This window comes from Argiope bruennichi, chromosome 8, assembly GCF_947563725.1.
Source record: "Argiope bruennichi chromosome 8, qqArgBrue1.1, whole genome shotgun sequence".
Lineage (NCBI taxonomy): Eukaryota > Metazoa > Arthropoda > Arachnida > Araneae > Araneidae > Argiope > Argiope bruennichi.
In genome coordinates this window covers 46,234,345-46,253,873 of record NC_079158.1, presented here as the reverse complement: position 1 = coordinate 46,253,873, position 19,529 = coordinate 46,234,345, and the positions used below count along the sequence as shown (strand labels likewise).

At 30.8% G+C, this 19,529-nt stretch overlaps 1 protein-coding gene across 2 annotated transcripts in view; it reads right to left on the bottom strand.

Annotated features, from left to right (window-relative positions):
* The window catches only part of LOC129981589 (LIM/homeobox protein Lhx5-like), a 251,959-nt gene that overhangs the window by 103,551 nt on the left and 128,879 nt on the right, over nt 1–19,529 (bottom strand). For both annotated transcript variants that reach the window (XM_056092491.1, XM_056092492.1), the window contains exon 3: nt 13,068–13,507. In XM_056092491.1, coding sequence (XP_055948466.1) covers nt 13,068–13,507 — 440 coding nt within the window. The remainder of the gene's footprint in view (nt 1–13,067; nt 13,508–19,529) is intronic.

The following is a 19,529-nucleotide window of genomic DNA, read 5'->3' as shown; positions in this document are numbered from 1 at the left end:
AACCGGATTCTTGTGAAGAGATTGTTGTTTTCAACGTCTAATAGCACATTCAAACGCAGTAGCGCTATAATGAAATAAAAATATGCGGGGCAAAAAAAGTTCTTTCAAAAATGTGAAAATAAAGCATAATTTACCCAAGAAATGTCACAGAATAAAAAAATTATTTTAAATACAAAATAGTTCAAATACTGGAAACTGGTAATACAATTATTAAATTAATGCTTTATAACTGATTCTTTATTTAATTATAAAGCAAATTAAAAGGCTTTTAGTTTTTGTTTTAATCCTTCTTTTTATCGAAAAATTTCCTTGCGGATATAAACAGAACATTTTTTCAATATCATTAAGGAAAAATTTTTGAAGATATTTGAATGTTCAGCCTTATTATCGGTTTAATCTTGCTAATTTTTCTTCATTATTCCAATTTTTCAAAAAAATCTGCATATTCACTATTTTGACATAAAAATAACAATTTAATTAAGTATTCTAGCAAGAGAACTAAATGAAAAGCAAACTACAATAAATTAAAAATAGCATTTAAAAAGGCTCTTTGATATTACAAATTTAAGCAAGATTCGGGATCTGAACATTCATTCATAAGCTTAATATTCCTTACGAAATCCCATAAAAACAATCTGTATAATAAGTAAACCATTTTCCGTTTTAAATGCTCTTCCTTTTCACAATTGAATTCATTCGTTAATCTCTCATTCCACGCGTCAACCCTGATGCGCTTTATGCCATAAATAATTGTGTTTAATTTTAATTCGCCGCGACCCGCAACAACCGCTAATTGCCTGTAAACCCTTAACAAACTGATTAATAAAAAAATCCCTCGACGACTTTTAGCAAACACATATTAGCACCAAAAGCCTCGAGTTAATTTTTTTTTTGTACTCTATTCTCCCCCCAGTAAAAAGAGCATTCGCATATGCATACCCCTTTTTTTCCTCCCTTTCTTTTTGCTACATAAAGTAGTAAGAAATTGTGTAGTGTTTTAACGCCAAATAAAACAGATGATTATAATCACATAAAAACAGGAGAGGGTTGGCTGCTAGCTGCTTTATTTTTTAAATTCTTACTTAGGTAAAAGATAAAAAGTGAATTTTTTTTGTGCCAGAAAGGGGTAGGAGGACAAGAGGAAGGATGAGTAAAAGCACTAAAACCGCAAAAGAAATGCGAACCGCTAATGATAATAACACGTAAGGGAAAACGATGGAAAAAAAAAAGAGCACAGGAGTTAAAAAAATAATAATACATAAATAAAAATGCGTTGGTAAAAGAAAAAAAAAATAACAGAAGCGTTACTGTGCAAAGAGTGGAAGGTTTTTACCTTCTTAAAAGGCAATTAGCCCGCTTTATTTTAGTGAACAAACACCACCGCTGTGGTGTTGAAAAAAATTGCTATCTATTACGTTGCTAATTGAGTGAAAATTACATAATTCAACTGTAATTGCCCTGCTTGGCTCTCACATGAGAGAAAACAAATTAATTACCTTGTATATATTAGGTATGAATGTCAAGGATAATAAATTTTCATTTGTAGTCTTTGAAGGAGGAATTAAACTTGGATTTCGCTGATACTCGGGTCTTTTTTTTTTTTTATTCCTTCCTTCATGTCTCTACTTCCAAGTGTGGAATCGTTAAAGCAGAAAAGAAAGCAAAGCGTGAAGAGAGGCGGAAAAAAAAAATCAATACTCGTGTTAGATAATTACGTCTCAAGTCCAAGTTTACTCCTGAACTTCTTGATAAATGCTTTTATGTATCACAAATAATTTTTTTCTTAATTGATTGATGAATGGTTTTGTTAACAAATTATGTAATTTTGTAAAGATTAATTTAATATTGAGATTACAGAAAAAGAAATTCATATTTAAAAATAATTATAAAATGATGAATCGTAATTTATAATAGTATTTATTGCTATTAAAAATTAAATAATAAATAACCAATCGATCTCATTATGATATCATAAATTACTAACAGATGTTCAAAGAATTCTTTTTTTCAGACATAATTTTGAAATTATATAAATTATACGTCCTTTCATTCAGGGATTTAACTACTACTTTTGTAAAATTCTTCTTCTATACCAATGTTTATATAATAAATAATATAACTTAATTAATAAAATAAATAATTTCCTTATCTAAACTCAACCCATTCGTACTTTCATAGAGAAAAAAAACACATAATTTAATTTTAAAATCCTCATCACTTAATGTTCACCATCTCAAATAAAGCATAAGAAGAAGTCATAACATAGTACAAGACGAAGTGTACGCTTACATTTGACACGTAATGCGACTTCACTCTAACTGCCTTAGTTACATATCAAAGAATTAAGATTAAGATTTTAAACAGGGATTTTTAAAACTTTTATATCAGATATCGATTGAAGCATTAAAAATTCATTCTATGTTAACAAAAGCCACTAATTTCATAGATTTTCAATTTAATACGATTGAAAATAAAAAACAACTACTTGATTGCTTGAAGATAATCTTGTATTTATCTAGATAATTTAATATTAAAAATATTTATATTTAATATTAAATTATAAACATATTAGTAAGAAATTCTGGAAATTGTGTCTCTCTATTCATAAATATAATAACATTTCACTAAAAACCTTTATAATTCTTAAAATTATATTTTCAGTATCTATATCCAGTCATTTGTATCTTTAAATTATCCTATTCCCGTCTATGGATTACATTTAACCTGTAAAATAACCATTTTAAAATTATTCCATATAATTGACAAAAGTTGCGTGTCAAAATATTTCTGTGACCCAGAGAAAATGCACCGAAATCTACATGATGAATAAAAATAGCGTGAAAAGAGAACGGGTTAATTTATATTATTATTATTATTAGAATAAAAAAAAATGCTCACATAGAAATCCATTTTTTTTCTTCAAATGCCATTTGGTTTTTAATGGCATTTTTCCACTGAAAAACTTTTGCTTCACGAAAACTAAAAAATGATTTTTTTCATAAAAGACTATGCGTATACAAAGGAATTCGAAATAAGCGGTAGTTTTTTAAGGAAATAATAATTACTTAGTAGTTAAAGTTACACAGGAATAATACTTTGAATTATCTCCTATTTATGCAAAATGAATGTTGCTCCAGAAAGAAAAGGTAATTACTAAAAAAGTGATCCAAATTTACCTTATTTTTTATTAAAGAACATTTGGATCTCAATGATGATGGTTAACACATACTTTAATGCCTATTTTCTATGCTAAACCTGCAAAAGCCGCAAACACGCATCTGCTCTTTTCGGCTAAAAGTCCACCCCTTTTTCGGCATTAAACATAGCACCAAATGGACTTTAAGAATCATTAAATAACACTTCATTCCAGTTTACATCATTAATAGCTTTTTCTTTATTTTTTTGTTTCCTGAGAGCAGTCAAAGTCCTGTCCTCTTCACAACAAACAAAAGGGGGCAGCGAAGCCTTCAGCCCGTGACGAACCCATTAGGGCGGAAAAACCATTTTTATATAGTATCTTGTCCACTCGCACCTTATCATTATGACACCGAAAGGCTAGGCATCGTTTGCACACGTCGTATGCTCGCTGTGTGGTCCCTCGAAGATAATTGGTCTGGAAGGAAAAACTCACAGCCACTGAGAAAAAAAAATATTCTATCGAATTCGCATTTTCCGATCGACCAGAGCTTTAATAATTCCATATGTTTTACTCATGAATGGGCATGGAAAAATAAAAACCATATTGACTTGGCGGATCAATGCCAAAAGATTCGAATTAGGTGTGATAACATAATATGTTTAGAACAAAAATGTCCATATTATTTTAATACATTATAATGTAGAAAAAAAGGAGACATTCTAAACATTTTAGGCACATATCTTGCAATTGCCTAAAGATTCGAATTAGATGTGATAACGTAATATGTCTAGAACAAAAATGTCCATATTATTTTAATGCATTGTAATGTAGAAAAAGAGGAGACATTCTAAAATATTCTTTTGAAAGTTTGTTCATAAGATCTCATTTCTTAGGGTTTACTAATTTTAAATATTTTTTTAATAAATCCAAAGGAGGAAAGAAGTATATTTCATGGACAAATAAACTGAAATATCCCACTTGAAACTATATCGTAAATTTTTTATAAATAATAGTGGAGACAAATAAAATGTAGCACCAATAATATAAGCAAAATAATGATACTTTTAAAAGCTTTATAATAATTTCTTCTTCTTCTATACTTTTATAATATTTTTTTTTCCTTTTATAAATTAATGCTTTTTTAAAAACTTTTTCATAAAATCTCAAAATGTAGTACGTTGTAAATTGAAGTTTAATATTTCAATTCTTTTATTATCAAAAAGGGGAAGAGGAATTGAAATTTTGAAATGATATGTAAAGCTGTAAAAATAAAACCTGGTGTTTTAAATTTTTCTTATACTAAGACAGAAATTTGGAATCATTCAGAGGGGAAAAAAGAATAAATAAATAAGTAAACAAATGGAAATTTTAAAAAAAGTTTGTAACGAATTTTTTTTTTAAATATCCACTATTTGTACCTTTATAACATGAAATAATAATAATAACAACTTGTAGAACTCTAATGGCTTGCGAATACAATTAGTCAAACGCGGAACGAACTTAATGATCAACATTCATAGTTATTTTGTTTTCAATGTTTTGAGAAAACCTGAAATTTGATAAAACTTTTGATCTGTAGATAATTTTTTCTGATAAAATGAGAAATTTTTTTAAAAAAAAATATGAAATGGTTAACTATATCTTTTATTTGTCTTCCATTTCATTCGAAGAAAATTTCTTAATTGTAAGTTAGAAACTTATCTTTAATTTACAGCCTGTCTCTGGCGACTATTCTGGAATTTTAAACAAATGAAACATTAATACAATTTGACGTGTAAGCAAAGGAATTTTAATAATGATATCATAAAATGAATTATGCTGGGATCATTTTGTAGAATTGCAATAGATATTTTTCCAATTTCATATTTACGAATTCAAATCTTTAAATTCATCAAAGACAAATTAAGGATAGTTCTTAAATTAACAACGATATCCGAATTAAATATTCTTTTAAACTTATTTATATTTTTACATTGAAATTCACTGCTTCTTTCTCAAGTTTATATATTTTTTTAAAAAAATTGTAAACAGAAAGTTTAGCTAAGTTTTGAAAACTGTGCTTAAAACACAATGAATCTAAAAGCTCTTTTCTGTTAGTTTGCAAGATGTGTTTCCTGTTATTATTATTTTTTTCTTCCAGAGAACTATTTTTCCATTACTTTTGTGTTTATTTTTTCCGTGTGCAGTTCTTTTTTCTCGATTCACGCAGATAGGTTATTTTAAAACGTAACCAAAGTAAAACAACATCTTCCGAGTAAAGTATCAATCCTGATATTCAACAATAGCAAAGGTAGAAAAGAAAACAGAATAAAACAAAAGAACGAAATGCTCTCTCCAGAAATAAAACGGCGAAATCATCAACTCTGTAACCAAACTCACAGAGAGAGGGAAGAAATGGGAGACAGAAAGAAAAATAAAAAAAGAAAGGTGCAGAAAAGAAATAATAAAAAAAGAAGAGAAATGGACTAAAAAATTTCCAGCTTGGTATCTGAGAAACCACTGATTAGGAGGGCGGGTCTGGAACAGGGCATTCAACTGAGAAAATACCTTCCCCATTCTAATAACCAGTCTACTCTGACTGCCTTTCTCGTCACTGAGGTCAGTCAGCAGCAACTTGTGGTCGGTCAACCTCTGTCAGCAGGACAATACTCACTTCATAACAATGCCGCTTTTCTGTCAACGCTTCTTCGCCAAACGTTGCCCGGAACAGAAAATGCGGACGAAATTATAGCCCAGTCGCGTCACTCAGTCCGGGACCTGGTTTTAATTTGGGTTATTTTCTTCACATTTCTTTAACAGCAGATCGAGATGAGATATGTTCTGTCATTTTGGTATAGAGTAGACACTCCAACGATGGATCTGTCTTCCTCGAATTTTGACTCTGAATTTGAATACATTTAAAGGGGAATTTTTGAAAAGCAAAATAAAACTTCTAGAAATTTGGATTTTAATTAGATGTTTTCAAATTTAATTTTCCATATCAGTTTTAATAAGTCTGCTGCAAATTATTTTTGTCATTACCTTTAATAAGAAAATGGCATGTTTTAAGAGACTCATTCATTCGGTTATATTTAAAGAAGACATCGAATATTAGTGCTAACATAATGAATCTTTAACAGTATTATTCTCTTTTATTTCCTTGTCTTTGACATTCTTTATTATAGAGTTGCAAAAACAATGCACAATCTTATTTTTAAAATGTAAATTAAAATTCTTCGAAAGCGTTATTATTTAGTAATAGTTCGGGAGATTTTCCGACTGGGAACACTCCAAAAATTTAAAGCCACTCACCAAAATCAATTTTGTGCGTATGATTTCTTTATGAATGTATCTGTATGATTAATTCAATTTCTTTAAGAGTATATTATGTTCATTGTCAATAGATTATTTTCCTTTTTTTTTTATTTTCTCCTATATGAAGTGTACAAACAGAAAGTTTTATAATAATTATCAAAATTTAAATGTAATGTTCCAAATCTACACGTTTCAGATCTCCCTGAATCCGTAAAAAAAAAAATTAATTAATTATTCCCGTCTATATGCTTGTGAGCGCTATAACTCAAAAACGCTTTGAATTAAATGAATGAAATTTGGCACTGTATATTTCCCAAATACATTCAGAGAAAGCATGCCTATCTGATGCCTAACCCGATAACAACAACATGAAGAGAGCTAGATAGATGAAATTGTACGGACACAGATTAGCATTTAATATGTGGACTATATTAAATTAACCTGTATTAAATTATGAACAAACCTATATTAAATTGACCTATATTAAATTTTGAAGAAATATATTAGGGCCGCGGTGGCCTAGTGGTAAGGTCTCGGCTTCGGAACCGCAGGGTTTCAGGTTCGAGACCCGATTCCACTGAAGAACCGTCGTGTAAGGGGGTCAGTTGCACTTTAAATCCGTCTTGACCAAACGTCCTCCCGTTGGTGTGGTGCGGAGAGGTGGGTGTCAGCTCAGGTGTCGTCCCCGTCGTCTGACCACAGTTTAAAATTACGAGGTCCGTCCCAAAATAGTCCTAGTGTTGCTTCAAACGGGACGTTACTATAACTAAACTAAACTGAAAAAATATATTAAAGGGTTGACCATCTGTCAGTCGGTACTTCATCTCGCATTTAATATATGAAATTTGATATGTAACTACAATGTTATTCTGAGTCAAATTTTGGCTTCAATCGGTTGGCGGTAAAAGGCGCCCAAAATGGACATTCAGTTTTCGGGTCCTATTGTATTAACAGTATTCCACTGATCAATCACCAAAGATCTCACCCTGATAGACTCATCTGTAAATATTGATCACTAATGGCATACGGTTAATAAATCACAAGTATAATTAATAAAGAATAGGTAAAAACGTTTTGGAGAGACCACTATCGCTTGTTCCTATGTGAAGTTATTATTTTTGTTCAATTCTTATCAAAGAGTGAAAATTTAGCCAACAGATTTAAAACTGGCTATCATTTAAAATTCTTTTGTAATCATTATTCAAAAATGGAACTTAATAGTATATGATATTTATGTCATGTATGTTACTAATAACGAGGGAAAATTATAATAGCGAATGAATGATGCAAATCCTAGTAAAAATTTAGGGCAAAGTTTTCATTTTTATTGCAAAATCTACTTTATTTCAATAAAACATATAATATATTACGTTTCATTAATTTTAAAATCCATTTTGAAAAAAATAATTATTGAAATATAAATCACTTTGTAATATAAAATACCATAGTCCACATTCAATCCTTTTCAATAAATTCTTTCATTTTTTATTTTTATTTTTATTTATTATTATTATTTTTTTTTGTAAAAGAATTGCAAGTATAGTGTTTGAAGAAACACTATTAATTAATAATTGAAATCATTTATTTCATTAAATCAGTCAGGAAAGTAAAACTCATGATGCAGAACGAATTTTTTTAGAAATAAATTAATTTAAAATAGAATGATAAAAATATTCTGAAATTGTCTATGAAATTTAATTTTGATTTTTCTATATTTTATAAAAGATAGAAATATAAAATAGGGAAATATAAGCTGAAGTAAAATACTTTAAGCAAAAAAAAAAAAAAAAAACCTTGAATAAATTTAGCAGATTGACTGCATGCAGTTACACAGTCGGAAGGCACATACTTTATCATGGATTTCAGAAGTATCACTGCAAGCAGACTTTGGTAAAATCACCATTAGTAATATTTCAATCTATAGATTACTTTTAATACATCTTTCTCTAGATTACTTTTAATATATAATTTAATTTTTGAAATTTTTCTGTGTTTTTTCATTGTGTAAACATAACTAAATCTCAATACGCTCATATTGGTATTGATTTCCTATTGTTTAATTGCATCGAATTAAAAATGTGATTACCTTTCGTCAGCGATCAAATGTTTGGTTTAATATCAAGAGTTAAAAAAATGATACAAATTTCCCATCCATGACTATCACATTTTCTCAAAATCTCACAAAATACAAATCTCATAATTATCATCAATTTACTTAATTCCTTCTAATTACTGTTATCGAATGAAATTCATAAACCCCTCTTTAAAAGAATCGCAAGTGATTGTAATAAAAAGGCTCTACACAGTATCCTCCCTCTACCACACCCCCAATAACTAACTCCAGGCAGGGTAGCATGGAAAAATCACTCCCCAAAAGAAAGTATTTACGATCAAATAAGTACTATTTGAGGATCCTTTCATTACAGAGACCTATACAATTTTTTTGATCCTCTCCCTTTTTTTTTCTTTTAACCCTCAATTTCCTCATTCATTCAATGCATATCATCTTCCGCACATATTTCCCTACTTCCCTCCCCCCATGTCCCATGGAATATTTCCATATCTCTCTATAATTCGCAAGGTTCGCGTGAGTCGTATCATTTTCCGCCCTGGTGCTCGCGCCCCTGTAATTTTCGGCGGTGAGAGTGGTAATTGCCACTTGCTGCTACCGCCCTTTCCAACACCCCAAGTGTCACTCCTAATCTGCAGTTTCTTCTCTGAAGGCCCTGGCTGCTTGTTTCTTTTTTTCTCCTTTAAGGATGTTCCTTCAACAGTTGAGTTGCTTCTGAGTGACAGCGGAAAATATAATATTGGAGTTTTGTGCTTCTGCGGTAGCACTCGTCAAAAGGGGACACTTCTTTTTATTATCCACCCTGCGAGGGCTTCTGTGCGTTTAATCCAGTGTGCCGAGTGGACTATAATAATTTTATCAATCTTTAGGTAAATGGAAAGTAATTATTGTGTTACCTGGTACCGGATTTAGATCGTCGGGAAAGAGTGGAACTGGTATTTATCTCTGATTGTGACACTATTCGTTCGATTGTTAGAAAATATTAAGGGTGGGGATGTTCTTTTTCAACGAAATATATTCTGATACACGCTGTTTTATTTCATAACCGCCTCTACGAGCACATTTGTCATATATATTTTCGCTTTCGGAGAATTTGAATGATAGAAATTTCTCTAAGCATTTAAATAATAATAATTATGGTTTCTAAAGCTGCCCCTAATATTATTAAAAAACAAATTAAAAAAAAGAAAAGAAAAGAATTCACCATAAAATGTTAAATTAAAGATATAAAAAAATTATGAAAAAATAAATTCGCACTACAGAGATTATTAGTGCCATTTAAGTATATCAACCGTGGCATTAATTAACCAGTGCCGAGTTCGTACGTTAAATAGGTTCTAGCATATATATATATATATATATATATATATATATATATATATATATATAATGCATTTTACTTTAAAATTTGTACAACTACAAATTTATTTGAATGTTTATGTTACGATGTGTAGAAACTGTAATTAATTTATAAAACCGAAACAGAACGCCAATACATTATTTAAATTCAAAATAGTATAATGTATAAGTATGTAATAGTATAATTTATATACGTATACGTATAGAGAATAATGAATAGTATGTAAGAGTATAACATAATGTAAGGAATTCAACGTATAAGTCTTTTCGAGTTTATACGTTGCATTTTGATTATATTAAAAAAAATTAATTGCTTGTAATTGAACAAATGTCGTCACTATTTCTCTCGAAATAATTTGTTTTCTCTACAATTTAAATAATTTCCTCATAATTATTATAATAATAGTCCCCGCATCTGTTGAAGACTTTCATAAAATATAAGTCAAATAGTTTGAATATATATATTTTTAAATTTTTGACAACAATCACTAAATAACAGATTCATGTTGATATTGATTTTCGGAAATGGGAAAGAACTTCTAATTTAATCACTGATTTTTTAATTTCTAACTTTCCTTTATAATAATAAATAAGTTGGCATTATTTTGTTTTTCTTTTTTTAACTATCTATGTCCAATTTCTTCCATAGAAAGGTCCATTTTTTCCCAAGAGGATTATTATGTCTACATCATGTAATACCCCCAAACTCCAATTTATACCTTTTCAATCAATGATCTCATTCAAATTCCCATCAGAAATTTTAATCCATGCATCTTTCCAACGAAAACAGCAAGCACGAACACAGTCAGCCCGCCCCCTCTCTCAAACTTATCTGATGCCTCCAGGGATAGATCCTAAGATACCGCGCTCCACTTAACCACAAAATCAATAGTCAAGAAATATCACAACGTCGCATTATACAATTCACATCTATACAATCGCGTTTCTAAAAAGCGCACCGCTGTTCAACGCTGAAATCGAATGACTGTAGTCTCATATCGCTCTCTCTAGATCTCCAACTGAACCAGTGCCAGGACTCGCGACTCCCCTACCACAGCGTGGCATCAAATGACTCAGGATATCGAATTGAATATCCGAATTCAATGCTCTGGAAAGAGGTGGAGGGTGGGCGGAGAGCACGACAATCCGCTACGGAATGCCTGGTTCGCAGCGTGTGAACCGTAACTCTGTAACGTGACAAATAATCCGCTCGATTCAGCTACCAGAATGTTTGTTCGAAAGGCCTCTCCATAGACGAGGCTGCATAACGCGGCATCTATAAGCTGGTATTATGCGTTGGTTATATATAAGCGAGGTGTATATAGACGTGCCTTTCCATCACGAGGCTACTATGGTAGCTTCACAGGGATGGAATGGATAGTTGTACAATGTACCATACGGTTAGAAGCGAATCGGATCGTGGAAAGCAAGCTCTGGATTGAATGTTCATATAAATGCAATGCGTAGCCGAGGGGATACCTTGCAACCGGGTATAAAGTTTTAATAGGAAATTCTCATTAGATTAGGGATGGGTTTTAGTGAATCAGGTTTCTGCTTGAAAATGTGTTCTATTTTTAGGTTTTTGGTTTAAAATCAACTTAAAATGGATATTTAACTTCTTACTCAAAGAATGAGTGGACTTAATTAAAAATTTTAAACTATGAAGAAAAGCTCATAGATAAATTTAGAAAATCGAGTAGAAAAAAATGTCAGGAATTAATTAAAAATATTCAGTTTCTAAAGTGAGTCTATATGTTGCATATAATATAATGTTAATTGATAAAGTTTTGCGAAATGAAGTCAAAATTTGAGAAAATTATAAAATCTCTTATTAAAATATATAAAGACAAGATATTCACTTTTCTTTATGTATATATTTTAGCATCTTTCATTTTTATAGATTTACAATCATTAGGAAATGATTCGATGCCACATCTTAATTCAAAATAAAAAAAGAAAGTTCAGAGACTAAGAAATGACCAAGAAGGCTGATTAACGAAAAAGGTATTCATTTACCAATATCGTAAAATAATACGTACACAATTAGAGATAGTAGGAAAGGCTCAAATGAATATTGTACAAGCACACTGAATATTTAAAAAAAAATTATTTATCGAATCAAATTCTTACATTTTCATTAAAAAACAAATGTCCTCAAAAAGTTTAGGAATTGTTCTGTTGTCTCAAGTTAAACCTGTCGGATGACAAAATAACAATCCCTGAAAATGGCTGAAAAGTGCTGAACGATTTTGATTCGATTTGTTTCAGTTTATTGGCCTCATAATACTATTCTTAGCGATAACATTTTTGTTTATCGCTAAATTTAAGGAAAGAAGAAAGTCATTTTAAGATCTTGGTAAAAAAATTCTGTCCTAGGGAATGACTTGCATAGTTTGCATACACACACACATACAAAAAATGTCTGACCACAGAAGAAAAATACAAGTTTGAAACATGTTAGTGAAATTAGATATAATAGGATAAAAAAAAATCACAATGAAAGAAAAAAGAAGGGAAACGGGGGACTTTATGAAGGATATCTTTATAGGAAGAATTAAAGAAATGGGTAATAATTAAAATTCGACCATTCTATTAGAATGCGGGGAACAGGCATTGAGCATTGGCACACTATATACCGAGGAGCGCGTTCCTCCAACAATAAATGCTTATGTGCGAGAGGCCAATTCTTATACAGGCAAAAATGGTATGCAGAGTTTTTAAATTGATTATTGCCAGTTATTGATCATTGGCGATAGACAATTAGATATTTAGTTAAGTGATATTTATTTGTACCATTAAACTTATAAAAAAATTGCCACTTTGAGTCGAGGCTAGTTTTGTCGCTTCTTTTTTATGCATTAAATGGGGCACGATAGTTTAAACTATAAGTGGAGATATATTTTTATTATAAACCATTTAACTACCAGATTTATATTGATACTGAAGGGAACTCAGTAAAACACGATAGAATTTTCTCTTTGTAATAGAAGGTTCCTAAAGAGTAATGTTTAGAATAAATACAGGTTTGTAATTCCGCAAGAATAAAGTATATCACGATGCCGATCTTCCAATTTGATTTGGCAAGAAGTTGGTAAGAAGTTTCGAACTTTTCTCAATTTTGGTTTCATTAATCATTCTGAAATCCAAAATCCTTTCGGATCTTGGTGGCTCATTAATCGGAAGTAAATATACGGTTGCACCAACCTGAATGACCCTCATGTTGAGGCCCGTCTCTTGCGCCAGCTGTTCCCTGATGTGCCTGGTGGGCTTGGGGGTGGCCGCGAAGGCTGCCTTTAGGGTCTCCAGTTGCTTGGCCTTGATGGTGGTGCGCGGTCCACGACGTTTCGTTCCCGGCGTGTTCTCATCGTTCTGTGCCGCCGAAGTGGACGAATTGGTGGTCTCGCTGCTGCTGTTGTTGCCATTGGGATTTGCAGGGTTGGGTCCATTGGGTGGAACGCTACCGGGCATATGTAAATTAGGGCTACTGACCGTGGACGCACCACCATTCAAGCCATTGTGACCGCCGGCATCTCGCTCCACACTGGACTCCCTCTCGCTCAGTTGTCCGTCCGGGTCCATCCCCAGACCGTCACCGAGGTCGTCCAGGTCGTTGCCATCGGATGGTGAACTGGCAGCCAATACACCTGCGAAAAAACAAGACATGCTATTAACAACTTATATGGAATATGATGCTTCTCCAATGTTCATCTGCCAAAGGACAATAATGTTCTAATTATTGGTATCTAGAAAATTACCGAACTTTACTTGAATACATGAAATTAATGCATAATTAAGGAAGCGGAATATTGGCAACTTTGATTCCCTAATATTCTGAAATTTCGTATTTCAAACTTTTTTTTTTTTTCAATTCTTTTTATTATTATTACAAGACTTCACTTATTCAGTACGAAAGAGAAAAAAAGAAGAACCAAATGAACTAAAGAGGAAGAAAGGCGCAGTAATAAAAGAATAAAATAAGTTTGAAGTCTGCTGTTATTTCTCATAGATTATATTGTAATGTAAATATTACTGTATTTCAGATAAATTACTGATTTATATGCATGTTAATTATAATATGCATCATTATTATGCAGCTTAAGATTTCACAATTTATATAAGAGTAATTCTTAAGTATCAGAATAAAATTTGATGAAATGTTTAAACAATTCATTTCAATTAATTTTCCTTAGCAAAATTTTTCCGTGATTTTCCAGAGAAGAGAAATTTTAAAACTTTTCATGTTTTCAAAAATTATTTTTATGGAAAAAAAATTAGTTTCTTTATTATGAATCAATCGAAAGATCTTTTCCAAATTTAAAATTCTCGTTTCAAATGGTAGCAACAATACATGGAACAATTACCATTTTGCACGAAACAATAAAATAAAAAGGAATTCGCACTGATATTATTCTAATCATTATATTATTCGAATTCATTCGGAAAATAGTTCGTGTTCAGGCCCATATACTTCTCCCTTCGCTCAAGGTCTAGATAGCCATCCATCCCGCCTAGAAGTTTTTTTTTCCATGGCCAACCCTCCCCACAAAAGCGGGTCCTCCTACATTATTCATAGCTGCATAGATCCCCCGACGCAGATGGTATTTAAACTGCACATTGCCTGCGCTTCCTCCCCTGCGAACGTGTATTGCCGATATAGACCCGAGAATTACATCATTTACTTTGATTGTCCACCCCCATTCCCATTGCACCTTACCCCCCTGCTGGTATTGTTTAATAGCTGGAGAAGAGTGTGATAAGGGAGGGTTGTTGAGAACATAGATAACGGGTGTCAGAATAGCACGTGGACACATTTTATTTGGCGACCTCTGACTTGGCGGCGTAGATTCCCCCCCCCCCCGGGAACAGATCTCTGATTGCGGAATAGATTGGGAGGTGTGGAATACCAGGCCATGACAGGAAATGTAATAAAAAAAATGTCAAACAATTGATAGAATTTAGATCTGAACGTTTGAGAAAATTTAAGTTCATCGCTCGGATTCGTGCCAAAGAAGAACGAGGGAAAAAATGTTGGACAAACATTTGTTCAGATCATTTAGACTAATTGGTAAGGTGTCACCAATTTATTGAAATATGTCGATATTGTGCAAAAGATCTTACCTCCTTAATATAATTATACTTAGACAGTTTAATGCAAATTAATTCATCGGATTAGGTTGTCCCATATTTCTACGAATATTAAAGATGAATGAGCATATGTGTGTCCTCGTTGGAGCTCTGCAAACCGTGCATCTACCAAATGCGGAACATGTATACAATACTTTCGTACAATATAGACATATTTCAATAAATTGGTGACACCATACCATGTTGAAAGTGCACCTTGGAGGGCTTTTCTTAAAATTTTAATTTGCACTTTAATAAATTAAAAAAATAAGCTGAATTTTGCTGTTTTTCCACGATAAATTCCAAATTAATTACTGCATATAAAGGAGTTTTAAACAGTTTCCAAATTTAAAAAATTAGTTTTTTCATGTTGTCAATTTAATTGATGTGCAAGTTTTTTGCTTCTGATTTTTGACAATTTTTTTAAAAAAGTTTTTGTTTAATTTCCGTTAATAGATTACATCATTGCTCTGACATTCAAATCATTTTCGTTGCTTAATCTGATATTTAATTGCATGATTTTCTTCCATTGATGAAAGCCAACGAAGTAGAGTTCTGTTTAATATCTGTATAATGTGTATAATTTGTAAAGATACATAACGGTGAAATTCAAAAAATCGTTGAAACAGACGTTTCCATTTTTAATAGCACTACGATAGCATGGAATCTGCCGCCATCCGAAAAGTTTATGTATACAGTGAATAAAATGTACATAAGACAATTAAAATAATATGGCTTCAGTGTCTGACAATTCGACGGAACAAAGGCGACTAGTTACTCATAAAGGCTCATTCAAAGTTTACAAAAACAGATAGTCTTGAAAACTCTGAATGAATCTTTTAGATTTATAGATTTAGATTTAAATTTAGATTTAGATTTAGAAATGTTATGCCTTTTAAAGACAGTAAGGAGGTTTCCTTTGTTATATTCTGGTTCAGTTTAAATGATTCATTTTATTTTGTTGATTTTTATGATCTTTGAATAAAACTTCATTTTTATATAATATTTGTTGATATAATTTCAATGGGCAGTTAAGAATAATGTAGTTTATAATCTAACAGATGTTATCGAAATAAAAAATAAAAGCATAAATTATCATAATATCTGGAATCAGAAACATAAATATACTACGATACATCCATGTTAAAACTCAAAACCATCTCACTATAACAACAACCAAAAATCCTCTTCAAACTCACGTTTAATTTGAAATGTATTTCATCTATATAAGATTTCATGACCTATGGTTAAATGTTGGGCTTTGAAAGTATTTTCTTAAAAATGAGCATATTTGCCGCGTAACTCTCTTTATAAACAAACAATAACAAATACTCCATTTTGTATTTAATTATTCTGAGCAATTTTTTGAGCAATAAAAATTTATTTTTTAAAAAAAAATATTAATGCTTATGGCTCTGCATTCAGGATAAAAAAAATAGATCAAAAATATTAAATCCAATTATCATATTATGAAATGGAAATTTAATGGACTATTGGTCATTACCAGAAACAAAGATTCGTAATTTTCAAAGATTCTGACGCATATATATATATATGGTGAAAAAAAGGAAACAGTTTACTGTAAAGTCGTTATTACATAAGCAGTCGAATCGAAATAAAGCTTGTTTTTTTTTTTTTTTTTTTTTTGCTTTTAGAAAATTTGTTTTATGGCAAAGATGTCAAATAATGTTCATCTGCTGCTCAAATGTGCCGACTTTTGGAATGGATTCTACGTATTGCAGATAGGAAAAGAAGGTTACGTCTTAGCGATGCACACGATAACATGGAGATGGAAGTTAAATGACATGCGTGGTTAGTTTTTGATTGAAGATTGAAATGAGCAGTTTAAAATCAAATCAATCCTGAGTTGTTATTCAAAACGTTTCTTGTTAGAAAAATCTTCAGGTGATTTACTGAATTATAAACTGTAAAATAAGGGAGTAATTTGTCGATATTTCGTTATGATCAAAGCCAACAGCGACTTCAATCTGTGATTTCTCAACTAGAAATAAATTTCTTAATCCCGTTGGTCAGACAGGCAAATCGTAAGATAGGAAACAAACAAATATAAAGGGTTCTAGATTGATTGAATTTTATTTGTTGTATAACAAGTCTTCAAGCAATGAAATGGAAAATAACATAGAAGGTCATTGAATTTAGTCAAAAATACCGCTGTCGTGTATAGAAATCCCTAAAAGCAGTCATGGTTATCAAATGAAATTAGACATATTTTCATTTTTTTTAATATTGGACTATTGGATCTTTCGGCTTTGTTTGTTACACAAGACAACAGAAAAAGAATTTTCAACAGGCATGTTTACTATTAACTCTATAATAAAGAGAAATTTTTTGCAACTCAATATGCTATATTTTCTAGTAGTTTCCCTTGGTAATAATAACTGGCAATAGCTAAGTTCATTGCTATTGGTGTAAGTAAATATATAGTGTTTTTCTTTTTTACATTCTACAGTTTTTGTGGCAACTACAGTACAAACTGTGCCTTCATAGTCGTAATTCATTCTCTAGTAGCTTTTTTTTCTCAATTTTCTTCTATATTACAATTTGTCTATTGTTTCTTAGTCAATGCTAAAATTGCATTGTAAAATTGACTGTTGCTGCGAAGTCATTAAAACTGTTTTCAATTGCATTTGGAAATGACTAAATTCCTAAGAATTTAACAGCTTAAGAAAAAGAAAGGAGACAACTATAAAAATGTAACAGTTTTTAATCTCATAGAATCTGACTTTTCAAATTTTCCTATGAGTTTGTAACACACATTGTCAGCAAAACGCAAATGAATTCTCCATTATGAAAAATATTCAAAACTTCTTTGAATTGCCTGTAAAGTAAAGAAAAGGTATAAAAATCATACTTTTAAGCCCAACATCAGTTATTGTTCCAATATATACTATTCATTTTTTCTTCGGTAAAAGTATTCCCAGCCAATTACTGAGCAAAGATTTATAACATTTCATACACACAATAAAATGTTTTTGTTATTGAAATATTTTTATTAGTCAGATCACTTGTTTTCACTTTTATATAGCTGTTCAATCTTTACGTTTCATGCCAAAAAAGAGTCTTTAAAAAGTAGAAGTGATTATATTTTAAAACAAATTTCTAAAAACTTTTATTTATATAAAAGTATCAATGTACTCGCGGTATTTTTTTTTCTACAAACACAAACTCAAGTACGAACGAAATTCTGACTATTATGAGCTAAAAAAAAGTTGTTAGTGAAAAAAAAAATAACCTGGAGTTAAATTCACGCTGAAGTGACAACCGGGAAAGGAATATTCTGCTCTATGACCCTTTCATCCATATTTAATAAATCTATTTTCACGCTCGTCCTAGCATAACGAATCGAATGGAGAAGGAAAAAAAAAGAAGAGGAAAGCCACATCGGACCAAAAATTTGGCGGAACGGAAACCCAATACGGTCTATTCTTACCATATTAGTTCCCCTTCTGCACCAAAAAAAATAAATAAAAATTCTCGGAAGCATTACTCGATATGTTTCTTCGCTTTAATTTGTTTCTTTTTCACAGAAATTTTGAGTGACTCGTTTTTTCCTCCCTCATCTTGAAAGAAAAGTAAATAACTTATTCCTTCTTAGCGTTTCACACTTTCTGAAGAATTTCGGCTTTTTTACAGTTGCTCGAAGATTCGAATATAACTCTTTTTATATAAAGCGATGGAATATTCAGCAGATTACAGCTTGATGTGCTGCAAAAATGTTTACAGCAGAGTAAACTGGGAAGTATACAACAATACAAAAGCACAACAAAGCCTTTTTTTAAAAAAAAAAAATAATAGGTATAGGTTCTTGCAATATAATAGTTTAGGAATTGGATTATTTGTGAAATTCTATTCTCAAATTTAAAAAAGTGCTGCTGCATTAGAATTATGAGAGCAATTAACATAATGTAAGTATTGAAATGTATCAGTTATATATATCACCATATATACCAACCAATATATCATCATATTATATATATAATATATATTTGTGGTGTAAATATGGTGATGAATGGAAGGAGTATATTTATAAAGCTTTTATACAGCTGCAAGTATTTCTTTTCATTGAAAGTAGTGTAATGCATAAGAATTCCGTTTATTATATACAACCGAGAGGAATTTCAATAATTTTTTAAAAATTTTGTTTAGTTATGTTTATTTATAATTGACTATTTAAATATATATATATTAAAAAAGGGTCAGTTAATCTAATTTAATAATTATATGAGTCTAATAATATTCAATATAACTGTTGCAATACTTTGTGCTGCTTTCTGATGGATGAAAAAATTCCATACAACATAAGCAGTACAAAAAAGATCGCAGCAACAATTTTAGTTGCCTAATATAAAGCGAAAATAAAATTCTAATTCGATGATCATTGCCTTTTTGTTTAGATCCCACAGTATAATCGGAAAAATGTTTATTGCAATTAAAAAGATATTTAAACGAAATTTAAATTTAAAAATATAGCACAGTAACAAATAATATTAAATAAAATACTAAATATATTAATATGCATTC